Source organism: Pseudophryne corroboree, chromosome 4 (assembly GCF_028390025.1).
Source record: "Pseudophryne corroboree isolate aPseCor3 chromosome 4, aPseCor3.hap2, whole genome shotgun sequence".
Lineage (NCBI taxonomy): Eukaryota > Metazoa > Chordata > Amphibia > Anura > Myobatrachidae > Pseudophryne > Pseudophryne corroboree.
Window position 1 is genome coordinate 31,628,034 of NC_086447.1, and position 19,895 is coordinate 31,647,928.

At 48.9% G+C, this 19,895-nt stretch overlaps 1 protein-coding gene across 5 annotated transcripts in view; it reads right to left on the reverse strand.

The window, feature by feature from the left end:
* Positions 1 to 3,414: 3,414 nt before the first annotated feature.
* DNMT3A (DNA methyltransferase 3 alpha) overlaps positions 3,415 to 19,895 on the reverse strand; it is a 340,200-nt gene continuing 323,719 nt past the window's right edge. For all 5 annotated transcript variants that reach the window (XM_063914961.1, XM_063914960.1, XM_063914958.1 and 2 more), the window contains one exon: positions 3,415 to 19,810. In XM_063914961.1, coding sequence (XP_063771031.1) covers positions 19,669 to 19,810 — 142 coding nt within the window. In that variant the 3' untranslated portion in view covers positions 3,415 to 19,668. The remainder of the gene's footprint in view (positions 19,811 to 19,895) is intronic.

Genomic DNA, 19,895 nt, shown 5'->3' on the forward strand with positions numbered 1-19,895 from the left:
GAGGTCATGTGACTGTCGGTCAGGTGACCGGCGGTCACATGAATACCACCCATATATACACACACACACAAATAGACATATATATATATAGTAACATAGGCTTAAGAGCCTGATAGTGCCCAGCAGACATTAAAATAACTTAGACCCCTGTACACAGGCTTAATAGCCTGAGCAGCTTGCTGCATTAAAATGCAGCTTAGTTATGGGGCCTCCCGCTATCTTCTATGCGGGCATTCCTCCCCCCTCTCCCCGCGATCTCCACCTTCAGTGTTGGACCGCGGCAGCAGTGAGAGCAGAGCCGGATTAAGGGGGGGGCCCAGGGGGTATGTATCCCGGGCCCCCCTTTCTAAAAGGGCCCCCGCTGCCTCATCTGCCACAGATCGGATCTGTGTTACCGATCCTACCTGCAGCACTGCGCTCCAGGACCCCGCGTCGTCTCATAGGTTGCCCTGGCAACCTAACAGCGGTGGCGCCGGCGTTGCGTGAAGGACAGGACAGCTGAGCGACGGCTCAGCTGTCCAATGGCGTGATGTAGCCAGTCAGTGACTGGGCGCGCAGGCTGCACGGAAGAAGTGGAGCCAGCGCTCGCTCTCCTGTATCAGCAGCAGCCGTGCACGAAGTAAGCTGGCTCAGGATGTATTTTTTTTTTCTTTAATCCTGCTGCTACTCTGTTAAATTGTTGGGTCTGTCAGACACATATCTACATATATCTATACATATACATATTTATATATATATATATATATGTGTAGATATGTGTGTGTGTTTATATATGTGTGTGTGTGTATATATATATATATATATATATATATATATAATATGTCTGCGTGTGTATATATATATATATATATATATATATTAGTCCCAATGGTGCAGCGCTCCTGGCGTCTAAGTAATACCACTGTTTTAGGCATAAGTTTGGCAATGTTTCAGTGCCCTTTATACGTGTCATGACCTGATGAAAGTGCCACACTAATAAAGGGCAATGAAACGTTGTCAAACTCATGCCTAAAACAGTGGTATTACTTAGATGCCAGGAGTGCTGCACCATCAGGGCTATTGTGGGTTTATTTGTGCAACCACCCAGCGCAACACCCAGCGGGCACCCGCTGTTCAGACATCATGCCTTTGATAGATAATATACTCGTGTGTGTGTGTACGTATATAAGAATCCGCTCATCACTATTATATATATATATATATATATATATATAGGTTGGTATTGTGTGACCGGTGATTTGGAGACCGCCGGTCACCATACCGACCCTGGGATCTCTGCATTTAGATGCCCGGCGGGCTCGTGGTGAGCTGCGCTGAGCTTGCCACACGTTCTGTTCCCCCTCTACAGGTGGGAGTGTGAGTAGTCCCTGCTTGTCGGTATGCTGACTGTAGGGATTGTGAGGGGGGCAGAATGTAGCCGTCGGTATTGTGGCCGCCGGTCATATAACTACATCATATATATATATATATATATATATAAAATTGCTCTCCCTGCCTCTACGTTAGGGGCCCCCCTGTTTGAAGTGCCCCGGGCCCCCCATAGCCTTAATCCGGCTCTGAGTGAGAGCTGTCCGCTGTCAGATTGCCCCTTTCTCCCCCTTCTGAATACAGAGCCACTGGAGCAAAGGGTAGCGTTAGCAGAAGCTAACCGCGGGAGGGAGGGGGGGGGGATGGGTAGCCGGAGACTGGGGAGCGGGTCAAAGAGTGTGTGCGGACCGCGGCAGCAGTGAGAGCTGTCCGCGGCCGGAGTAGGGAATGAGCTGAGAGCCGGGGAGCGGCGAGCGTCTCCGCGGCATTGCTGGGAGAATGATCGCTGGCTACATGCGACAAGTGCCCAGCAGGGAGGCACATCTTTAAACACTTCCCTGCCCACAGTGGAGCCGGCGGCTGGGGAGCGGCGACGGCTTGGCGCCAAGCGGCGGCTGCTGGGCATGGCAGCAGGGGGACATATCAGTTAAATAAACATACAGTCCCCACATAGCCCTCACCACTGCAATACAAAGCAAGTGAGCAGCGCCAGTGTGAGCTGCCTCACCGCTCATTACCTGAACCCAGTAGAGGCTATGACGGGGCTTCTCTTCTAAGCACTGTCCAGCTCCTTTATGCAGCGTTAGGCTGCAATCAGCTCTGCTGATTGTGGTCTATGGCGGGACCCCTCTCATGAGCGCCGACAAGCCACCAGCTGCACTCAACAGCACCAACAATCGCGGACCCAAGCTTCTTAATAAGCTGGGAAGGGATTGAGGAAAAAACAAAACTAAAAATCTGTGAAAAATTGAAGAAAATGTGGAACCTTGTCCACTTGTACCTTCCCGACTGAGGCACAGAAAAACACTGAGGTACCTCTGGGAGTATGGAGGGGGTGGAAAGTTACTCATTTAAATATTTAAATGTGCCTATCCCGGCTAATGCCCGTCCATATCCCAAGAGTACTCCAGTGACCCCTAGTGGATGAAAAAGAAACATTAATGGTTGGGGTTTGCGTGCTTCTAAATAACAAAGAGAGGGGATGGATTCCGGACAGGATACGTCTCCTATACCCTGTGCGGCCACCAGGGGGCAAACTCAGGATATCTGTAGTAAAGTAACAATGAAATAATTCTTGGAACCAACTTGTTATAATATATATTTTTATACACAATGGTGGAGCGGTGGTAGTTCGTGCTCCCTAGAGTCAGAACAAAGGTTCAGTAGCAAAAGAGAAAAAGAAGACTATTCTAGGGGGCACTCATTGTTAAATTGCTTAAAATGTATCTTTTAATATGTAAATTAAAAGAAATTTGAGCGTCACACATACACATTTATTTTAATTTACATTTTAAAAGATTTAAGCAATTAATTTCAACAATAAGAGTGCCACCGAGAACAGTCGTCTCTCTCTTTTGTGATAGCTTCTAAATAACCCCGGGTCATAAATTATCACCAGATATCAAATACAGATGGAGCCCTGCTCATCTATCCCTTTACCAGGATTAATTCAGACTGGGCAGTCAGACTTAATCCCCTGCTGTATTGTTCTCTCTGTATTGTATTGCACCTGAGAACAATAGATGAAAGGCTTATGCTAATAATCACTACAATTTGAAGCGACAAAATCCACTTTGATCAGCTTAAGGTGCAATGTCACTACATCTGTGTGCGACGGAGTCTGAGTAAGAAGGGCTCCGACGCAGCAGCTTTTCCTCACATCCATTTCCGTTCCATCTGTGACTTTTCGCAGCCCGGCGTCTCTAGTGCACTGTGAGTGGTGGTGTTTCGCTGCGTCTGCGAGGCGAATAAGATGCAAGATTGAGATGGCACACTGCCCTCTCGGAGCAGCTCAGTCACACCAGGCGCATTGGCGACACATCTGTGTGAACGGAGAGTCACAGAGAAATAAAGACATTTCACCGCACAAATAAAGGACCATGTAAATTCAAATGTTTTATATCTCTTTTATTTTTCTGGGCACAAAAATAATAATGAGGTGACGATACAGACGGGACCACCTGCGGCAGGCAGAGCCCCCTCAATCGTTCATATACAGTTATGCCACAAGCATCAATTACATAGAGATACAACAGAATGTCAACAGAAGAGGGCTCGTTTCTCTAAAACATACCCCTAAGTAACAAAAAAACCCTAAACATCCCCACTAACGCCTTCCAGGTTCTTCTCTCTCCACCTGCGCTTCTTCCTTCCAGCAATCATTTGGTGAAATGTACATTATTACTGTCAATAAATAGCAGTTCTAGAACAAAACAAGGGCTAACACCATTCAATGACAGAAGCATCTCCTTAATAAAGGAACGAAAAGCAGTTATCTGAGGGGTATGACACAGTCACCATGCCACGGACACTCCTGTCGGCTCAGCTTCTGAGGGACCCCAACCAGAGCTCCACGTGGGATGTCACAACATCTGTGGCAGAGCTGGAATTGCCAATGTGGCTTACAAGACATGGACTGGAGCCCGGGGTGTGGTCCTTTGGCAAGTCTACCGGAGAAGGACAAATTCATGGGCGCTTTCAAACCTCTGGAGTCATTTGCCCCCTAAGATCTACAGAACCTCCAGAGGCTGGGCACTAAATCTGTAGGCACCACACTTAGACAAGTACTTCAGTCACTACTATACTGACGTCATTAAAGCCATCATTACAAAGCATGACTTCCAGAGACACATTAACCAAAGTGTTACACAATGGGGACGGGTGTGGTTCATTAGATCGACAGTGTCTAGGTTGACAATGTTTAGGTCAACCGCTATAGGTCGACAGTCACTAGGTCGACAGGGTTTCTAGGTCAACATCTTCTAGGTCGACAGGTCCAAAGGTCGACATGAGTTTTTCATGGTTTTTTTTGTGTCGTTTTCTCCGTACAGTGACTGGGAAGCCCAATTAGTGCACCGTGTTCGCTCGCCATGCTTCGGGCAAGGTGCCTCGCTCCGCTACCGCTGCACAGGTTACTATTCCCAATCATAGTCCGTGTGGATCGTTAAGTATGAAAAAGTTCAAAAAATTTGAAAAACTCATGTCGACCTTTTGACCTGTCGACCTAGAAACCCTGTCGACCTAAACATTGTCAACCTAGACACTGTCGATCTTCAGACCGGATCCCATGGGGACAGTGGATCTCCACCTGCGTCACGGCCAGGGTCACCTGGCAAGTGCTAAAGCAAATGTTGCTGTAAACCAGTAGCTTTAAATTAATAGCAGTTGGGAGATAACGGACCATGGTCACTTTGAGTTCCACATGTGGGATACCCAGCTGCCCGGCAACACACGAGAGACAGCTCTTATCTCCAGCCACGCTACCACGGTTTCATTATTTTCCTTTTCCTCTTTTTTTTTTGGTGACGCCACTTGCCAAGCAAATTGCTGAGCGAGCACGAACTCGCACATAGAGCTCACAGTCGTAACCGAGAACAGGAGGTCACAGGGATGGATAGGACATCTTATGACAAAGGGAAGAAGACGTAAGCTAGCTGGGCACGGAATGTGGGGACATGATGAGCAAAACATGATACAATTGTCATATGTAACAGTAAAAGTTATCAAATCCTCTACATAGTTTAATCTTCAATTCAGTATACATCATTGTCACAAAGAGTTAAAGCACCAACTATTCCAATGTCTAGGCTAAAACACATCAAATCTTCTGCTTGCGTTTTTTTTTTATTTTTTTTATTTTTTTCTTATGTATTTATTTCAAGTACAAAGTTAAAATGCCTTTTTAATGTTTTTTATTTCATTTTTTGTTTGTTTGTTTCCGTAATAATAATAATAATATAGAAGAGTAAAATAACAGTGCTTTCACGGAGCACTCCAAGAATCCCCATCCTCCCGCAACCCCCCGATAATAAGAGAACGAAAATAAAACAAAAACAAAATAAAAAATAAGGTTGGAAAGGAAAAACAGTCAGTCATCAACCAGATAGATTTAATTTAACAATATATATTTTTCATAAAATGTTTAGCACCTTTAAAATCGCCGCCCACCTTCTGTTTATTTTAAGGAATTCAGGCATTTTTAATTTTTTTTAATAGATTTTTTTTTTTGTTTCTATTTTTTAGGTTTTCGATTTCTCTTAGGGCTGTGCCAAAAAAAAAAAAATAAGAATTGAAGTGTAGTATGTGACATTCTATACAAAGAGAGAGAATTTTCCCAGCACCTTTAGAATACACGTTTGCTGAACGTAAGCTCTTGGGTATAGAGGTCATTAGTTTGTGTGTTTATCTCGCAGTGAATAAGGGGCAACTTTTTGGTCTGAGTTTCAGTATAGTGAAATGGAGAGAAATTATCTCAGAATCCGGACGGTCGCAGACGACCTGTGCAGACTGTTCCGTTCGTAACAGAACCGGAACATTGCTTTATCTACATTAAAATAACTTTTTATACTGTTGCAGCAATACAGGGGATGCCAGAACCTATAGTTGCTACTGCGTCACGTTAGAACGACAACTATATTATGGACATCAAAGGCTTATTTACTAACACTGCATTATGCTAAATTTTGTACTGAACCGCAGCGACCAGCCAGCTATTCTGTTAGCTACATCTGGCGGTTTGTAGCGCTGCGCACGCCTCTTGTACGCAACTGTACACATCACAGCCACGGGCAGGGGTGTGGCATCTTGGCCACGGGAAGGGGTGTGGCATCTCAGCCATGGGCAGGGGTGTGGCATCTCAGCCACGGGCAAGGCAGCCATCAGGGTGGGACTGCGGTGACTGGAGTCCCAGGCCCTTATTGAAAGGGGGCCCACCACTGGCTCCTGCCGCCAATACCTGTAGAGCTGCACAATAACAATGGGCTGATGCGCATGGTGGACTTAAAAGAAGCCTTTCCTGGGGTGGAGCAGTGTGACAGAATACTGTTTTTTTTTTTTTGGTGGTGCGGCCCTGTCTATTTTGTCAGTCCCGAGCCCCACAATTTCTGATGGCAGTCCTGGGCAGGAGTGTGGCATCTCAGCCATGGGCAGGGGTGTGGCATCTCGGCCACGGGCAGGGGTGTGGCATCTCGGCACGGGCAGGGGTGTGGCATCTCGGCCACGGGCAGGGGTGTGGCATCTCGGCCACGGGCAGGGGACATGTAGCCTGAACTTCGTCAAAATCTACATACACAGAGATAAGTAATATTTCAGATGGCTCTCTTGGCCGCATAGTGATGAGGACTACTTTCCCAAGCAGATGGACAGGGACAATGCAATATGGAGGTCCACTACTCTGCAAGCGGGTTTATAGGCCGCGTTTCTTTGAGTGATGTTGGTGCACTTGCGTGTAACTGAATCAGCCCCTCTGTATGTAACATGATTGCCAAATCAAGTCCTCAAAATCTGGAATTCCACAAATGGACGTCCAGCACTCACAGTGACGCTGGGGCTTCAGGGAGCAGAGCGGGGGTGGGGCCACGGAAGGACAGACTGCATCACCTCCCCCTCCCCGCCAATTGTATTATGGGGCAAGGAGTTGGAAGATTGAAGCCATTAGGCTGTAACTGGCCCCCGTACAGTGATGACTGACTGGGTAACTGAGCTGCTAGCCCGTTACTGACATATTGCTAAGGTTATAGGCAAACCCGGGGGAGGGTTTCCAGTGGCCCAGAAACTCCCCTCTAGGGCAGCCGTTGAAACCATGATCACAAGAGCTATATTGTATACTATGGTTTGAGGGCACAACATGCAGTGTAAGGGATGGAGCTGAGGTGCTGCGCATACGCAGTGACAGCAACTCCTCCTACCATGTGCTCAGTCAGTGCAGCATACGAGCTATAGCTAAGTGCTAATTCGGCCCCTTCATGGGCAGGCCACACAAACTGTAAGTGGGTGGAGATCCGGCATCTGCCACTGAAGGTGTCGCATTTGTTTAGTTAAGAATATTACAAAATGCTCTTTCCTTTGAATCAGGGCCGTCGTCTTGTCATCTCTGCAGAGACGTATCCCGTATACCCAGCCTACATTGCTTAGAGTTGTCAAATGGCAGATAACAACAACGTCCGGGCTTTGGCTGCAGGGCATGGAGCCGGGGTGTATACTTTTCTGCTCTCCCATGTCAGTGTGAATGTGTGTGTGGGGACAGGTCAGGGCGACACAGTGACGCAGTTGTGTACAGGTGTGTGCGGGGACAGGTCAGGGCGACTCAGTGATGCAGTTATGTGTATAGGTGTGTGTGGGGCCAGGTCAGGGCGACTCAGTGTCGCAGTTATGTGCAGAGGTGTGTGCGGGGACAGGTTAGGGCGACTCAGTGACGCAGTTATGTGTAGAGGTGTGTGTGCGGGGACTGGTCAGGGCGACTCAGTGACGCACAGTTATGTGTAGAGGTGTGTGCGGGGACAGGTCAGGGCGACTCAGTGACGCAGTTATGTGTAGGGACAGGTCAGGGCGACTCAGTGATGCAGTTATGTGTATAGGTGTGTGTGGGGCCAGGTCAGGGCGACTCAGTGTCGCAGTTATGTGCAGAGGTGTGTGCGGGGACAGGTTAGGGCGACTCAGTGACGCAGTTATGTGTAGAGGTGTGTGTGCGGGGACAGGTCAGGGCGACTCAGTGACGCACAGTTATGTGTAGAGGTGTGTGTGCGGGGACAGGTCAGGGCGACTCAGTGACGCACAGTTATGTGTAGAGGTGTGTGCGGGGACAGGTCAGGGCGACTCAGTGACGCAGTTATGTGTAGGGACAGGTCATGGCGACTCAGTGATGCAGTTATGTGTAGAGGTGTGTGTGGGGACAGGTCAGGGCGACTCAGTGTCGCAGTTATGTGTAGAGGTGTGTGCGGGGACAGGTCAGGGCGACTCAGTGACGCAGTTATGTGTAGGGACAGGTCAGGGCGACTCAGTGACGCACAGTTATGTGTAGAGGTGTGTGTGTGGGGACAGGTCAGGGCGACTCAGTGACGCACAGTTATGTGTAGAGGTGTGTGCGGGGACAGGTCAGGGCGACTCAGTGACGCACAGTTATGTGTAGAGGTGTGTGCGGGGACTGGTCAGGGCGACTCAGTGACGCACAGTTATGTGTAGAGGTGTGTGCGGGGACAGGTCAGGGCGACTCAGTGACGCAGTTATGTGTAGGTACAGGTCAGGGCGACTCAGTGATGCACAGTTATGTGTAGAGGTGTGTGTGGGGACAGGCCAGAGTGACTCAGTGACACACAGTAATGTGTAGAGGTGTGGGGACAGGTCAGGGTGACTCAATGACACACAGTTATGTGTAGAGGTGTGTGTGGGGACAGGTCAGGGCGACTCAGTGTCGCAGTTATGTGTAGAGGTGTGTGCGGGGACAGGTCAGGGCGACTCAGTTATGTGTAGAGGTGTGTGTGGGGACAGGTCAGGGCGACTCAGTGACGCACAGTTATGTGTAGAGGTGTGTGTGTGGGGACAGGTCAGGGTGACTCAGTGACACACAGTTATGTGTAGAGGTGTGTGTGTGTGTGTGGGGACAGGTCAGGGCAACTCAGTGACGCACAGTTATGTGTAGAGGTGTGTGGGAGGACAGGTCAGGGCGACTCAGTGACGCACAGTTATGTGTAGAGGTGTGTGCGGAGACAGGTCAGTGCGACTCAGTGACGCACAGTTATGTGTAGAGGTGTGTGCGGGGACTGGTCAGGGCGACTCAGTGACGCACAGTTATGTGTAGAGGTGTGTGCGGGGACAGGTCAGGGCGACTCAGTGACGCAGTTATGTGTAGGTACAGGTCAGGGCGACTCAGTGATGCACAGTTATGTGTAGAGGTGTGTGTGTGTGTGTGTGGGGACAGGCCAGAGTGACTCAATGACACACAGTTATGTGTAGAGGTGTGTGCGGGGACGGGTCAGGGCGACTCAGTGACGCACAGTTATGTGTAGAGGTGTGTGCGGGGACAGGTCAGGGCGACTCAGTTATGTGTAGGTACAGGTCAGGGCGACTCAGTGATGCACAGTTATGTGTAGAGGTGTGTGTGGGGACAGGCCAGAGTGACTCAGTGACACACAGTAATGTGTAGAGGTGTGGGGACAGGTCAGGGTGACTCAATGACACACAGTTATGTGTAGAGGTGTGTGGGGGGACTGGTCAGGGCGACTCAGTGACGCAGAGTTATGTGTAGAGGTGTGTGCGGGCACAAGTCAGTGCGACTCAGTGACGCACAGATATGTGTAGAGGTATGTGCGAGACAGGTCAGGGCGACTCAGTGACGCACAGTTATGTGTAGAGGTGTGTGCGGGGACAGGTCAGTGCGACTCAGTGACGCAGTTATGTGTAGAGGTGTGTGTGAGGACAGGTCAGTGTGACTCAGTGACGCACAGTTATGTGTAGAGGTGTGTGCGGGGACAGGTCAGGGCGACTCAGTGACGCAGTTATGTGTGGGGACAGGTCAGGGCGACTCAGTGATGCAGTTATGTGTAGAGGTGTGTGTGGGGACAGGTCAGGGCGACTCAGTGTCGCAGTTATGTGTAGAGGTGTGTGCGGGGACAGGTCAGGGCGACTCAGTGACGCAGTTATGTGTAGAGGTGTGTGCGGGGACAGGTCAGGGCGACTCAGTGACGCAGTTATGTGTAGGGACAGGTCAGGGCGACTCAATGACGCACAGTTGTGTGTAGAGGTGTGTGTGGGGACAGGTCAGGGCGACTCAGCGACGCACAGTTATGTGTAGAGGTGTGTGTGGGGACAGGTCAGGGCGACTCAGTGTCGCAGTTATTTGTAGAGGTGTGTGCGGGGACAGGTCAGGGCGACTCAGTGACGCAGTTATGTGTAGAGGTGTGTGCGGGGACAGGTCAGCGCGACTCAGTGATGCACAGTTATGTGTAGAGGTGTGTGCGGAGACAGGTCAGGGCGACTCAGTGACGGAGTTATGTGTAGGGACAGGTCAGGGCGACTCAGTGATGCAGTTATGTGTAGAGGTGTGTGTGTGGGGACAGGTCAGGGTGACTCAGTGACACAGTTATGTGTAGAGGTGTGTGTGTGGGGACAGGTCAGGGCAACTCAGTGACGCACAGTTATGTGTAGAGGTGTGTGGGAGGACAGGTCAGGGCGACTCAGTGACGCACAGTTATGTGTAGAGGTGTGTGCGGAGACAGGTCAGTGCGACTCAGTGACGCAGTTATGTGTAGAGGTGTGTGCGGGGACTGGTCAGGGCGACTCAGTGAAGCACAGTTATGTGTAGAGGTGTGTGCGGGGACAGGTCAGGGCGACTCAGTGACGCAGTTATGTGTAGGTACAGGTCAGGGCGACTCAGTGATGCACAGTTATGTGTAGAGGTGTGTGGGGGGGGACAGGTCAGGGCGACTCAGTGACGCACAGTTATGTGTAGAGGTGTGTGCGGGGACAGGTCAGGGTGACTCAGTGACGCAGTTATGTGTAGAGGTGTGTGTGGGGACAGGTCAGGGTGACGCAGTTATGTGTAGAGGTGTGTGTGGGGACAGGTCAGGGCGACTCAGTGACGCACAGTTACACAGTTATGTGTAGAGGTGTGTGGGGACAGGTCAGGGTGACTCAGTTATGTGTAGAGGTGTGTGTGGGGCAGGTCAGGTGACTCAGTGACGCATAGTTATGTGTAGAGGTGTGTGTGGGGACAGGTCAGGTGACTCAGTGACGCACAGTTATGTGTAGAGGTGTGTGGAAGGACAGGTCAGGGTGACTCAGTTATGTGTAGAGGTGTGTGTGGGGATAGGTCAGGGTTACTCAGTGACACACAGTTATGTGTAGAGGTGTGTGTGTGGGGACAGGTCAGTTGACTCAGTGATGCACAGTTATGTGTAGAGGTGTGTGGGGACAGGTCAGGGTGACTCAGTGACGCAGTTATGTGTAGAGGTGTGTGCGGGGACAGGTCAGGGTGACTCAGTGACGCAGTTATGTGTAGAGGTGTGTGGGGACAGGTCAGGGTGACTCAGTGACGCAGTTATGTGTAGAGGTGTGTGGGGACAGGTCAGGTGACTCAGTGACGCACAGTTATGTGTAGGTGTGTGGGGACAGGTCAGTGCGACTCAGTGACGCAGTTATGTGTAGAGGTGTGTGGGGACAGGTCAGGTGACTCAGTGACGCACAGTTATGTGTAGAGGTGTGTGGGGACAGGTCAGGGTGACTCAGTGACGCAGTTATGTGTAGAGGTGTGTGGGGACAGGTCAGGTGACTCAGTGACGCACAGTTATGTGTAGAGGTGTGTGGGGACAGGTCAGGGTGACTCAGTGACGCAGTTATGTGTAGAGGTGTGTGGGGACAGGTCAGGTGACTCAGTGACGCACAGTTATGTGTAGAGGTGTGTGGGGACAGGTCAGGGTGACTCAGTGACGCAGTTATGTGTAGAGGTGTGTGGGGACAGGTCAGGTGACTCAGTGACGCACAGTTATGTGTAGAGGTGTGTGGGGACAGGTCAGGGTGACTCAGTGACGCACAGTTATGTGTAGAGGTGTGTGGGGACAGGTCAGGTGACTCAGTGACGCACAGTTATGTGTAGAGGTGTGTGGGGACAGGTCAGGTGACTCAGTGACGCACAGTTATGTGTAGAGGTGTGTGGGGACAGGTCAGGTGACTCAGTGACGCACAGTTATGTGTAGAGGTGTGTGGGGACAGGTCAGGGTGACTCAGTGACGCAGTTATGTGTAGAGGTGTGTGGGGACAGGTCAGGTGACTCAGTGACGCACAGTTATGTGTAGAGGTGTGTGGGGACAGGTCAGGGTGACTCAGTGACGCACAGTTATGTGTAGAGGTGTGTGGGGACAGGTCAGGTGACTCAGTGACGCACAGTTATGTGTAGAGGTGTGTGGGGACAGGTCAGGTGACTCAGTGACGCACAGTTATGTGTAGCGGTGTGTGGGGACTGGTCAGGTGACTCAGTGACGCACAGTTATGTGTAGAAGTGTGTGGGGACAGGTCAGGTGACTCAGTGACGCACAGTTATGTGTAGAGGTGTGTGGGGACAGGTCAGGTGACTCAGTGACACAGTTATGTGTAGAGGTGTGTGGGGACAGGTCAGGTGACTCAGTGACGCACAGTTATGTGTAGAGGACAGGGACACTGGATGATGCCAGGGATCAGTAAACGTTGAGTAAATGCCCCCATCACTCCAGTGCAATGGCTGTGCCTGTGGTAAGTATCTCTATATAACGACTCGGAGCTAATATGCGTGCAGGCAGACACTGAGGGGATTGGGCAGCAATGTCTGATCTCTACAGACAACTCCATAGATAATCTGATTTAGGGTTCTGTGTATACTCTACTTAAGACAGCCGCCAACGAACAATATATTTATACCCTATATATTCATAATGCCTGTGATGCACCTTCCATGGCTTCCTCTTCTACTGCAGTGACTGGAGAGGAAGTCTCCAAAATCACTGAGGTGAAACCTCCGGACGGTCAGTAAATATGCTAGATATAAATTTCATTTAATATACACTTATTTTTCCAACAACCCCCTACATTTGTATGTGGGGGGTTGTTGGAACCCCCCACATAGAAATCTAGACTATGTGTATGGGGAGCCTTATTACAGGGTGTCTAGACTATCTATGTGTATGGGGAGCCTTATTACAGGGTGTCTAGACTATCTATGTGTATGGGGAGCCTTATTACAGGGTGTCTAGACTATCTATGTGTATGGGGAGCCTTATTACAGGGGGGTCTAGACTAACTATGTGTATGGGGAGCCTTATTACAGGGGGGTCTAGACTATGTGTATGGGGAGCCTTATTACAGGGGGGTCTAGACTATGTGTATGGGGAGCCTTATTACAGGGTGTCTAGACTATCTATGTGTATGGGGAGCCTTATTACAGGGTGTCTAGACTAACTATGTGTATGGGGAGCCTTATTACAGGGTGTCTAGACTATGTGTATGGGGAGCCTTATTACAGGGTGTCTAGACTAACTATGTGTATGGGGAGCCTTATTACAGGGTGTCTAGACTATCTATGTGTATGGGGAGCCTTATTACAGGGTGTCTAGACTATCTATGTGTATGGGGAGCCTTATTACAGGGTGTCTAGACTAACTATGTGTATGGGGAGCCTTATTACAGGGTGTCTAGACTAACTATGTGTATGGGGAGCCTTATTACAGGGTGTCTAGACTATCTATGTGTATGGGGAGCCTTATTACAGGGTGTCTAGACTAACTATGTGTATGGGGAGCCTTATTACAGGGTGTCTAGACTATGTGTATGGGGAGCCTTATTACAGGGGGGTCTAGACTATCTATGTGTATGGGGAGCCTTATTACAGGGTGTCTAGACTATCTGTGTATGGGGAGCCTTATTACAGGGGGTCTAGACTATCTATGTGTATGGGGAGCCTTATTACAGGGTGTCTTGACTATGTGTATGGGGAGCCTTATTACAGGCTGTCTAGACTATGTGTATGGGGAGCCTTATTACAGGGGGTCTAGACTATCTATGTGTATGGGGAGCCTTATTACAGGGTGTCTAGACTATCTATGTGTATGGGGAGCCTTATTACAGGGGTCTAGACTATCTGTGTGTATGGGGAGCCTTATTACAGGGTGCCCGCCTTATTACTGGGTGCCCGCACAGTGCGAGCGACCGATGCTTATCCAATATGGAAATACAGTTTCAAAATTCTCTACTATTAGGAACATTTATTTATATGGCGCTAGCATATACCATCATGATTCACAAGTCACATTACTTACATAATACCTACTCTGGCAGCCAGTCCCATCTATCAGTATAAGACTGTGGGCCCACGGGAGTCTAGCCAGAGCCATCCCAACGTTTGAGCTGGGCACCTTGACAAGGGGTAACAGATTCGGAGGGACGTTGACAGGACCCTTTTTTAAAACTTTGGCTTTATTAAAGGGGGGGTACTTTTTAAAGTTCTGTCTCAGCTGCACGGTGCTGCAATATAGAAGTTATTTATCATCTCTGGATCCACTATGAAAGTAATAGACCCATAACAGTGATGGTGATCCGACCACGGACCACGCGTGCCTCTCTGTACGCACTGGTCACCGCTGCTTTTAAGAGATTCCATGTATGTGTATTCATTCCATAATGGTGTATTTACTGTATGTGCAATTAGGTTAAGAGCATTCTGTAATAACCTCGCACTGGCCAGAGCAGGTTACACCAAGCCAAATGCCTGGACTTGTAGGATACATACCAGAGGGTGATTCCTTAGGGGACTGGTGTAAGCTTGTGCTGATTATATGCGTTCCTAAATAGTGCGCCCCCATGCTGTGTGTCATGTAACTCCTACGCCACTTATCTTGGTATACAGACCAAATTATGGGTCGCATCCCCCTCAGGAGACCACAACATGGGATGGCAGACCACGGTGGGGTAGCTGGGAGTTATAGCATGAAGGACCCTTAATGTGAGGACGTTTGTTGAACTTGATCTACAAATCTTTTGCATACGTGTTTGAGGAGAGAAAGGATATGGGAGCATCAAGTGCTCCGCATTCAGTAACCGTGCACCAGGGACAATATGTACTAAAGGCGTGATCACAGAGACCTGCCGGGAGCACAATATAAGGTCCAACATGATTTCCTCTTCGGGGCCCAGTGTAAAGGTTAAAGAATTCTGTCTCATTAGTTATATTGCAATTCATTGATCTATCTATGGAATGGGACCGAACACCAGAAACGGACACTTATCTACAGAGGAGTAGAGGATCAGGAAGGCTGCATGACTGCCATCCAATCAGATAGCAGCATTATGCATACTGGTATTGGCCAGAAGTTTTCCACTCCCTCTACTGCTCCAGTCTGACCTTACGGATGGGTGAACCATCTCCACTTACGGAGGTGGGGAATTGGGCTTCTTCTTAAATTTAATAGCCCAGGATGGCTCTCTAATCTACCTCACTCATCATTACAGTCCTTGTCATATGGAGCGATGTTAGTGTAACTTTGTGGTGCCCATTCTGGTTTTGCTAGATTGGCTCAAATCTTTGAGATACGCGGATGAGAAACAAGAAAAGGACAACAGACAACGCAAATCGCTCAACTGCCAGTGGCCGATCACGGAGGGGTAATATTCTAGAATGATTATAGACTGAACATCTAGAATATTTGCATCTCACCTTCTAGAATGTTCTGATAGATTCCCATATGCATGGGTTAAGGTCAAGTTCCCTATTCATTGACTGTAGCTTTTATCTCAAGAACTAGAGCCAATAAGAAAAAACTACTTTTATTTTTGAATTCGGCAACCTCAAAATACACTAAAGTCATTAAAAGATCCTCAGCAACTACACCAATTGTTCGTCGTTAGGCTGTGTTGACCTTCAGAGATGAACAACTGGAGATAACCGCTCAACAGAATGCTATCTATCAGATACTCATCATTCGGAAGAGCCAGAGGGTCTGATCTCAAAGAACAAAGCATTACAGGAGATGTCGGCTTTGTAATAACTGGTATTTATTTCAACTAACCCCAGGGACATGGTGAGTTTTACTAAGAACACTGCTTCAGTCTATAGCTACAGATTCTAGGTCAACCTACCTATTACTGTCCCAGCCGGGCCAAGAGGAGACACCTCAGCTCCAGTGAAGAGCGCAGAGAGAGAGTGATGTATGGGGACGGAGACAGATGGGGCAACTCCAAAGACTGAGCCAGCTAGACTCTAGAACCCGCAGCGCTAAACACAAGCTGGAGCATAAATGGCCACTATCCATGGTAGAACGGCCTAAGCTGGACACTTTGCGTCGTGTGCATTATAAAATATTCACTTTTACTGGGAATAGCTTATCAGTTGCCCATTATTCCAAAGCTGCTCTGGTAGAAAATGACATACCGAGATGTTCTGGCGCGAGAAACACAGTGCCTTTAGGTCTGTGCCTGGCAATACCGCTACAGCGGGCTTGACCGGCGGAAGTGATCTGTACACCGCCTGGACAGCGGGCCTGGGACATGACGACAGCCACTTGAGGTCATGTGGCGTACAGTACAATGACGAGGAGGTGGGCACAGTTACAAAGTTGTATTTACATTTCGGTCTAAGTGATACAGCACAGCCCCGTCTTCATCAAGTACTTTGGACACAAAATCAAAAATATTATGTTCACATCAGATACAAAGGATTAGAGGACAGGGGGGTGTCGGCCCCCATACAACACAAAAACACTTGTGATAGTCAAGGTTATTGTAAGCAGACTCAAGAGGTTATATACTAGAAAATATCAGAGGAGGCTTTGGAGCCCCCCCATCTCTTACACCGGGAGAGGACAGCCCGCCCCCTCCCGTTCTCCATAACTCAACGTAATCCCAGTTTTACAGATTTCAAACAGTTGTGAAATAATAAAACCCCCTCTGATGTCACAGCTGAGGGGGGTCAGGTTTGGTTAAATACCTTGTTTATAAATAGACATATAAAAAACGACGCTGATATTGTTTGTTGTTGGGGATGAGTAAAAACATTGCTCTTCCTCCCACCGGAGAAGCATGGGGCCGCCTTGCCTGAGTTGCTCCATTGGAAGCTCCAGTAAGATTTAGCACTCAATGGGGGCATGTTTCCCCATTAATACAGTAACTGTGTAGAGATCTAGACAGTAAGCACCAGTGTTGGCCCTTGGAGCGTGTAATTCTGGAAATTTCACGTTCTCCATTCGGGAGAGATGTAACGGGCCTGGGGAAGCGGCAGGGCTGATGGGAGGTTGCACCAACGTGATCTGGAGCCTTGGGACGCAACGTCTGCTTCTATTGCATAGCTCTGTGAGACGGGGCAGGGTGGAGGCCTGGGGGTTATTGGCATATGTGTAACCACTGCGTTGGCTTGGCAGCAGACCAGACCACGTCTGGAACCTTCTGCTTCAGAAGGAACGTTACCGGTGAGTAATGTTGGTGCCGATTATACGTAAGGATGTTGGCAATAAGGCACCGTATAGAGCGCTTGCTCACACCATGGATCTGGTCGGAGCCAAAGGCTATGGAGTAAATGTCACCGACACAAAGTGGAGGCAATATTCATGATTCAATGCATCTCACTGGTTCACGAGGAAGCCTGAGACTGGTTCCTAAACATGGAGGCCTCCACTGGGTGTGGGTGACTAGCATACCTTACTGTGGGATAGCACCAGTCCTTAGCTAGGACCTACAGAAGCCTGCCACATAGGGGTGGCTCAAGGAGGACTAAACATCTGCGTTATGCACCCACCACTACTAAGAGTGGTTTCATCTGGCTGATGTAGATGTCTAAGACAAGGCTCTCCATTACCTTTGTCCCTCGTGTCCTGTACTTATATATGTATGCATCTCCATGTTCCATTCGCCATTGACTCTAACGGGGAGATGGGGTCACGAGGCCAGAGGGAAATACAATTGCCCACACACAGTGCAGTAAGGCACTCTAGGTTCTAGAGCGTGAATGAGATCTTGCGCCATGTTGGGGGAATCGGCCCTCGCACTCGGCCCTGCAAATGACCATACGAATGGTCGGATTGGGACAGATCACTGTTCTGGTCTGGCACGTTGACGCCACTGTGATACCTGTATGTTAGGCACATATCTAAGACAGAAGCACCGCGCCACGTGGCAAGCACCGCGATCAAATGTCCAGGAAGCGCCAAATTTCCCCCCGTGGCTAGAGGGTGACAAGTTCCCTGCACAGCGTCTCAGTAAGGCACAGTGGGAGCCGATGTTTTTACTCATCCCCCTGCTGGAAAGCACCACGTGAGGACGTTGTACAGTAGTAGTAAGTAGTACCATGAGTTGTATACATTGCCTCTACAAGTGCACGCACATACCAAGTGTCTACTTCTGACCAGGTCAGATGGAAGCCCCCTGCTCAGATAGTCACCGGCAGATGCCCCAGAGTCCCCCCCACAGAAATGTGGGGGAGAAATGCCTGAAACATAGTTATCATGGCAACAAGGTCCAATGTGGACACTTACAACTGTGCATGGATAAAACCAATAATATATAGGTGTGTGGGTGGGTGTATATATAAATGGATGTATATGCATATATATACAAACACACACAAGGTAATTAGACGTGGTCGGCTTGCTCCCCAGTTGTAATGGCGGACCTCGGCTGCAGAGACAGTATATTGAGGAAGATCACATGACAAGAAGTGAAGGATTAAGCACCATAATTAGGACCTCAAAGTATGCAAACGTCCCTGGCCGACCGGCGCCATCAGACTGGGGCAGGGGCCATACCACGGGAAGGGGGAGGGGTACTGAGGCTGTGCACGCACTTGCAGAGTCATTACACATACAGTATATCTGTAAACAGTGGTAGAGGTCAGAGCTGTTTGTCTGAGCCGCTATATCCCGGCCTCTTGCACGAGGCACCTGAAGACTGTAAAAAAAAAACATTATATAAAAAAATACCTAAAATTGTAAGTTATTTGCCACCTTTTTTTCTTAACATTAACACGGCTGCATGGTAACACCGGAAATGCTGTTTTTCAAAGTAATAACCCTTTATAATTTTTATGTTTGTTTTACTCCGTCGTTGTTTCCCTAGGTGACTAAATATGAACAAAGCAAGAGAGATACGGACACCTTATAACGGTATATCGGGCCGCAGCGTCTGCCAAGCGGCATGGCACTCTGGGTAAGTCACCCCCTGGAGGTGGCTAACAGAATAGCACCACTTAGCAGACGCGGGCCTCGGTGTGCTATGACAGGAGACGTACGGAATATATCTCCTCCCTTGTGCTGCTACCTCTGCCTGTAGGTTACCCTCAGTCTCTCTGCAACACGTGCACAATATTGGATAACCGCAACCGAAAATTTTCAGCCACTCCCCAGCAGAGGAGCAGATTAAAAGACCCATAAAACTAACCGGGGACTAAGCCTTTCAGCAAGAGGGGAACACCGACTCTAAACTGGACTAAAAATTTAAAACTTGAGAGCACACCCTGCGGAGACATCTCCTCCTCAGGATGAACCTCTCGAAAGACCCGTTGACTTATAGTTTACTAAAACCCGGGTCGGGAGGTTCTAAAAGGTCCCACCTCCCTCTACAAAAAACGTCAAGGTAAAAACTTAAAAAAATAAAATGAGACATGTAGACATATGCAAAGGAGAGTGTAACATGGAAGGAGAATTACGTAGAAGTGTCTGCTCGGACCTCAGATGCCCCCAGCTGGCTCCTAGGCGCTGCTGGTTCATTTCCACCAGGTTTCTTCTTCTTTTCCTACTGAAAACTCTTCTACTTTCCTTCTTCCCTGGGTGGAAATGAGAGGTGCAGTGAGGCGCTGCAGGCTCTGGGTAGCTGGAAGGTTGGGCGATCGGCCTCAGGTTCCTTTTGCCTCATGAGTTAAACACAGGCAAAATATTCCTTTAGGGGGGCGAAGAGGTGACGGATGACCGGGACGCTCCAGGATCTTCCCAGAAGCCTTTGCCTGGCCAAGCGGCTCATGTTGGAGACATCTGTGTAGTGGACTGGGAATCCGAACACCCTGCACGGAAGACACATACATAGCTCTTAGATTATACAATACTTTATAAGGGGGGATTGATTCCATCTAATATGCTGTTCAGATT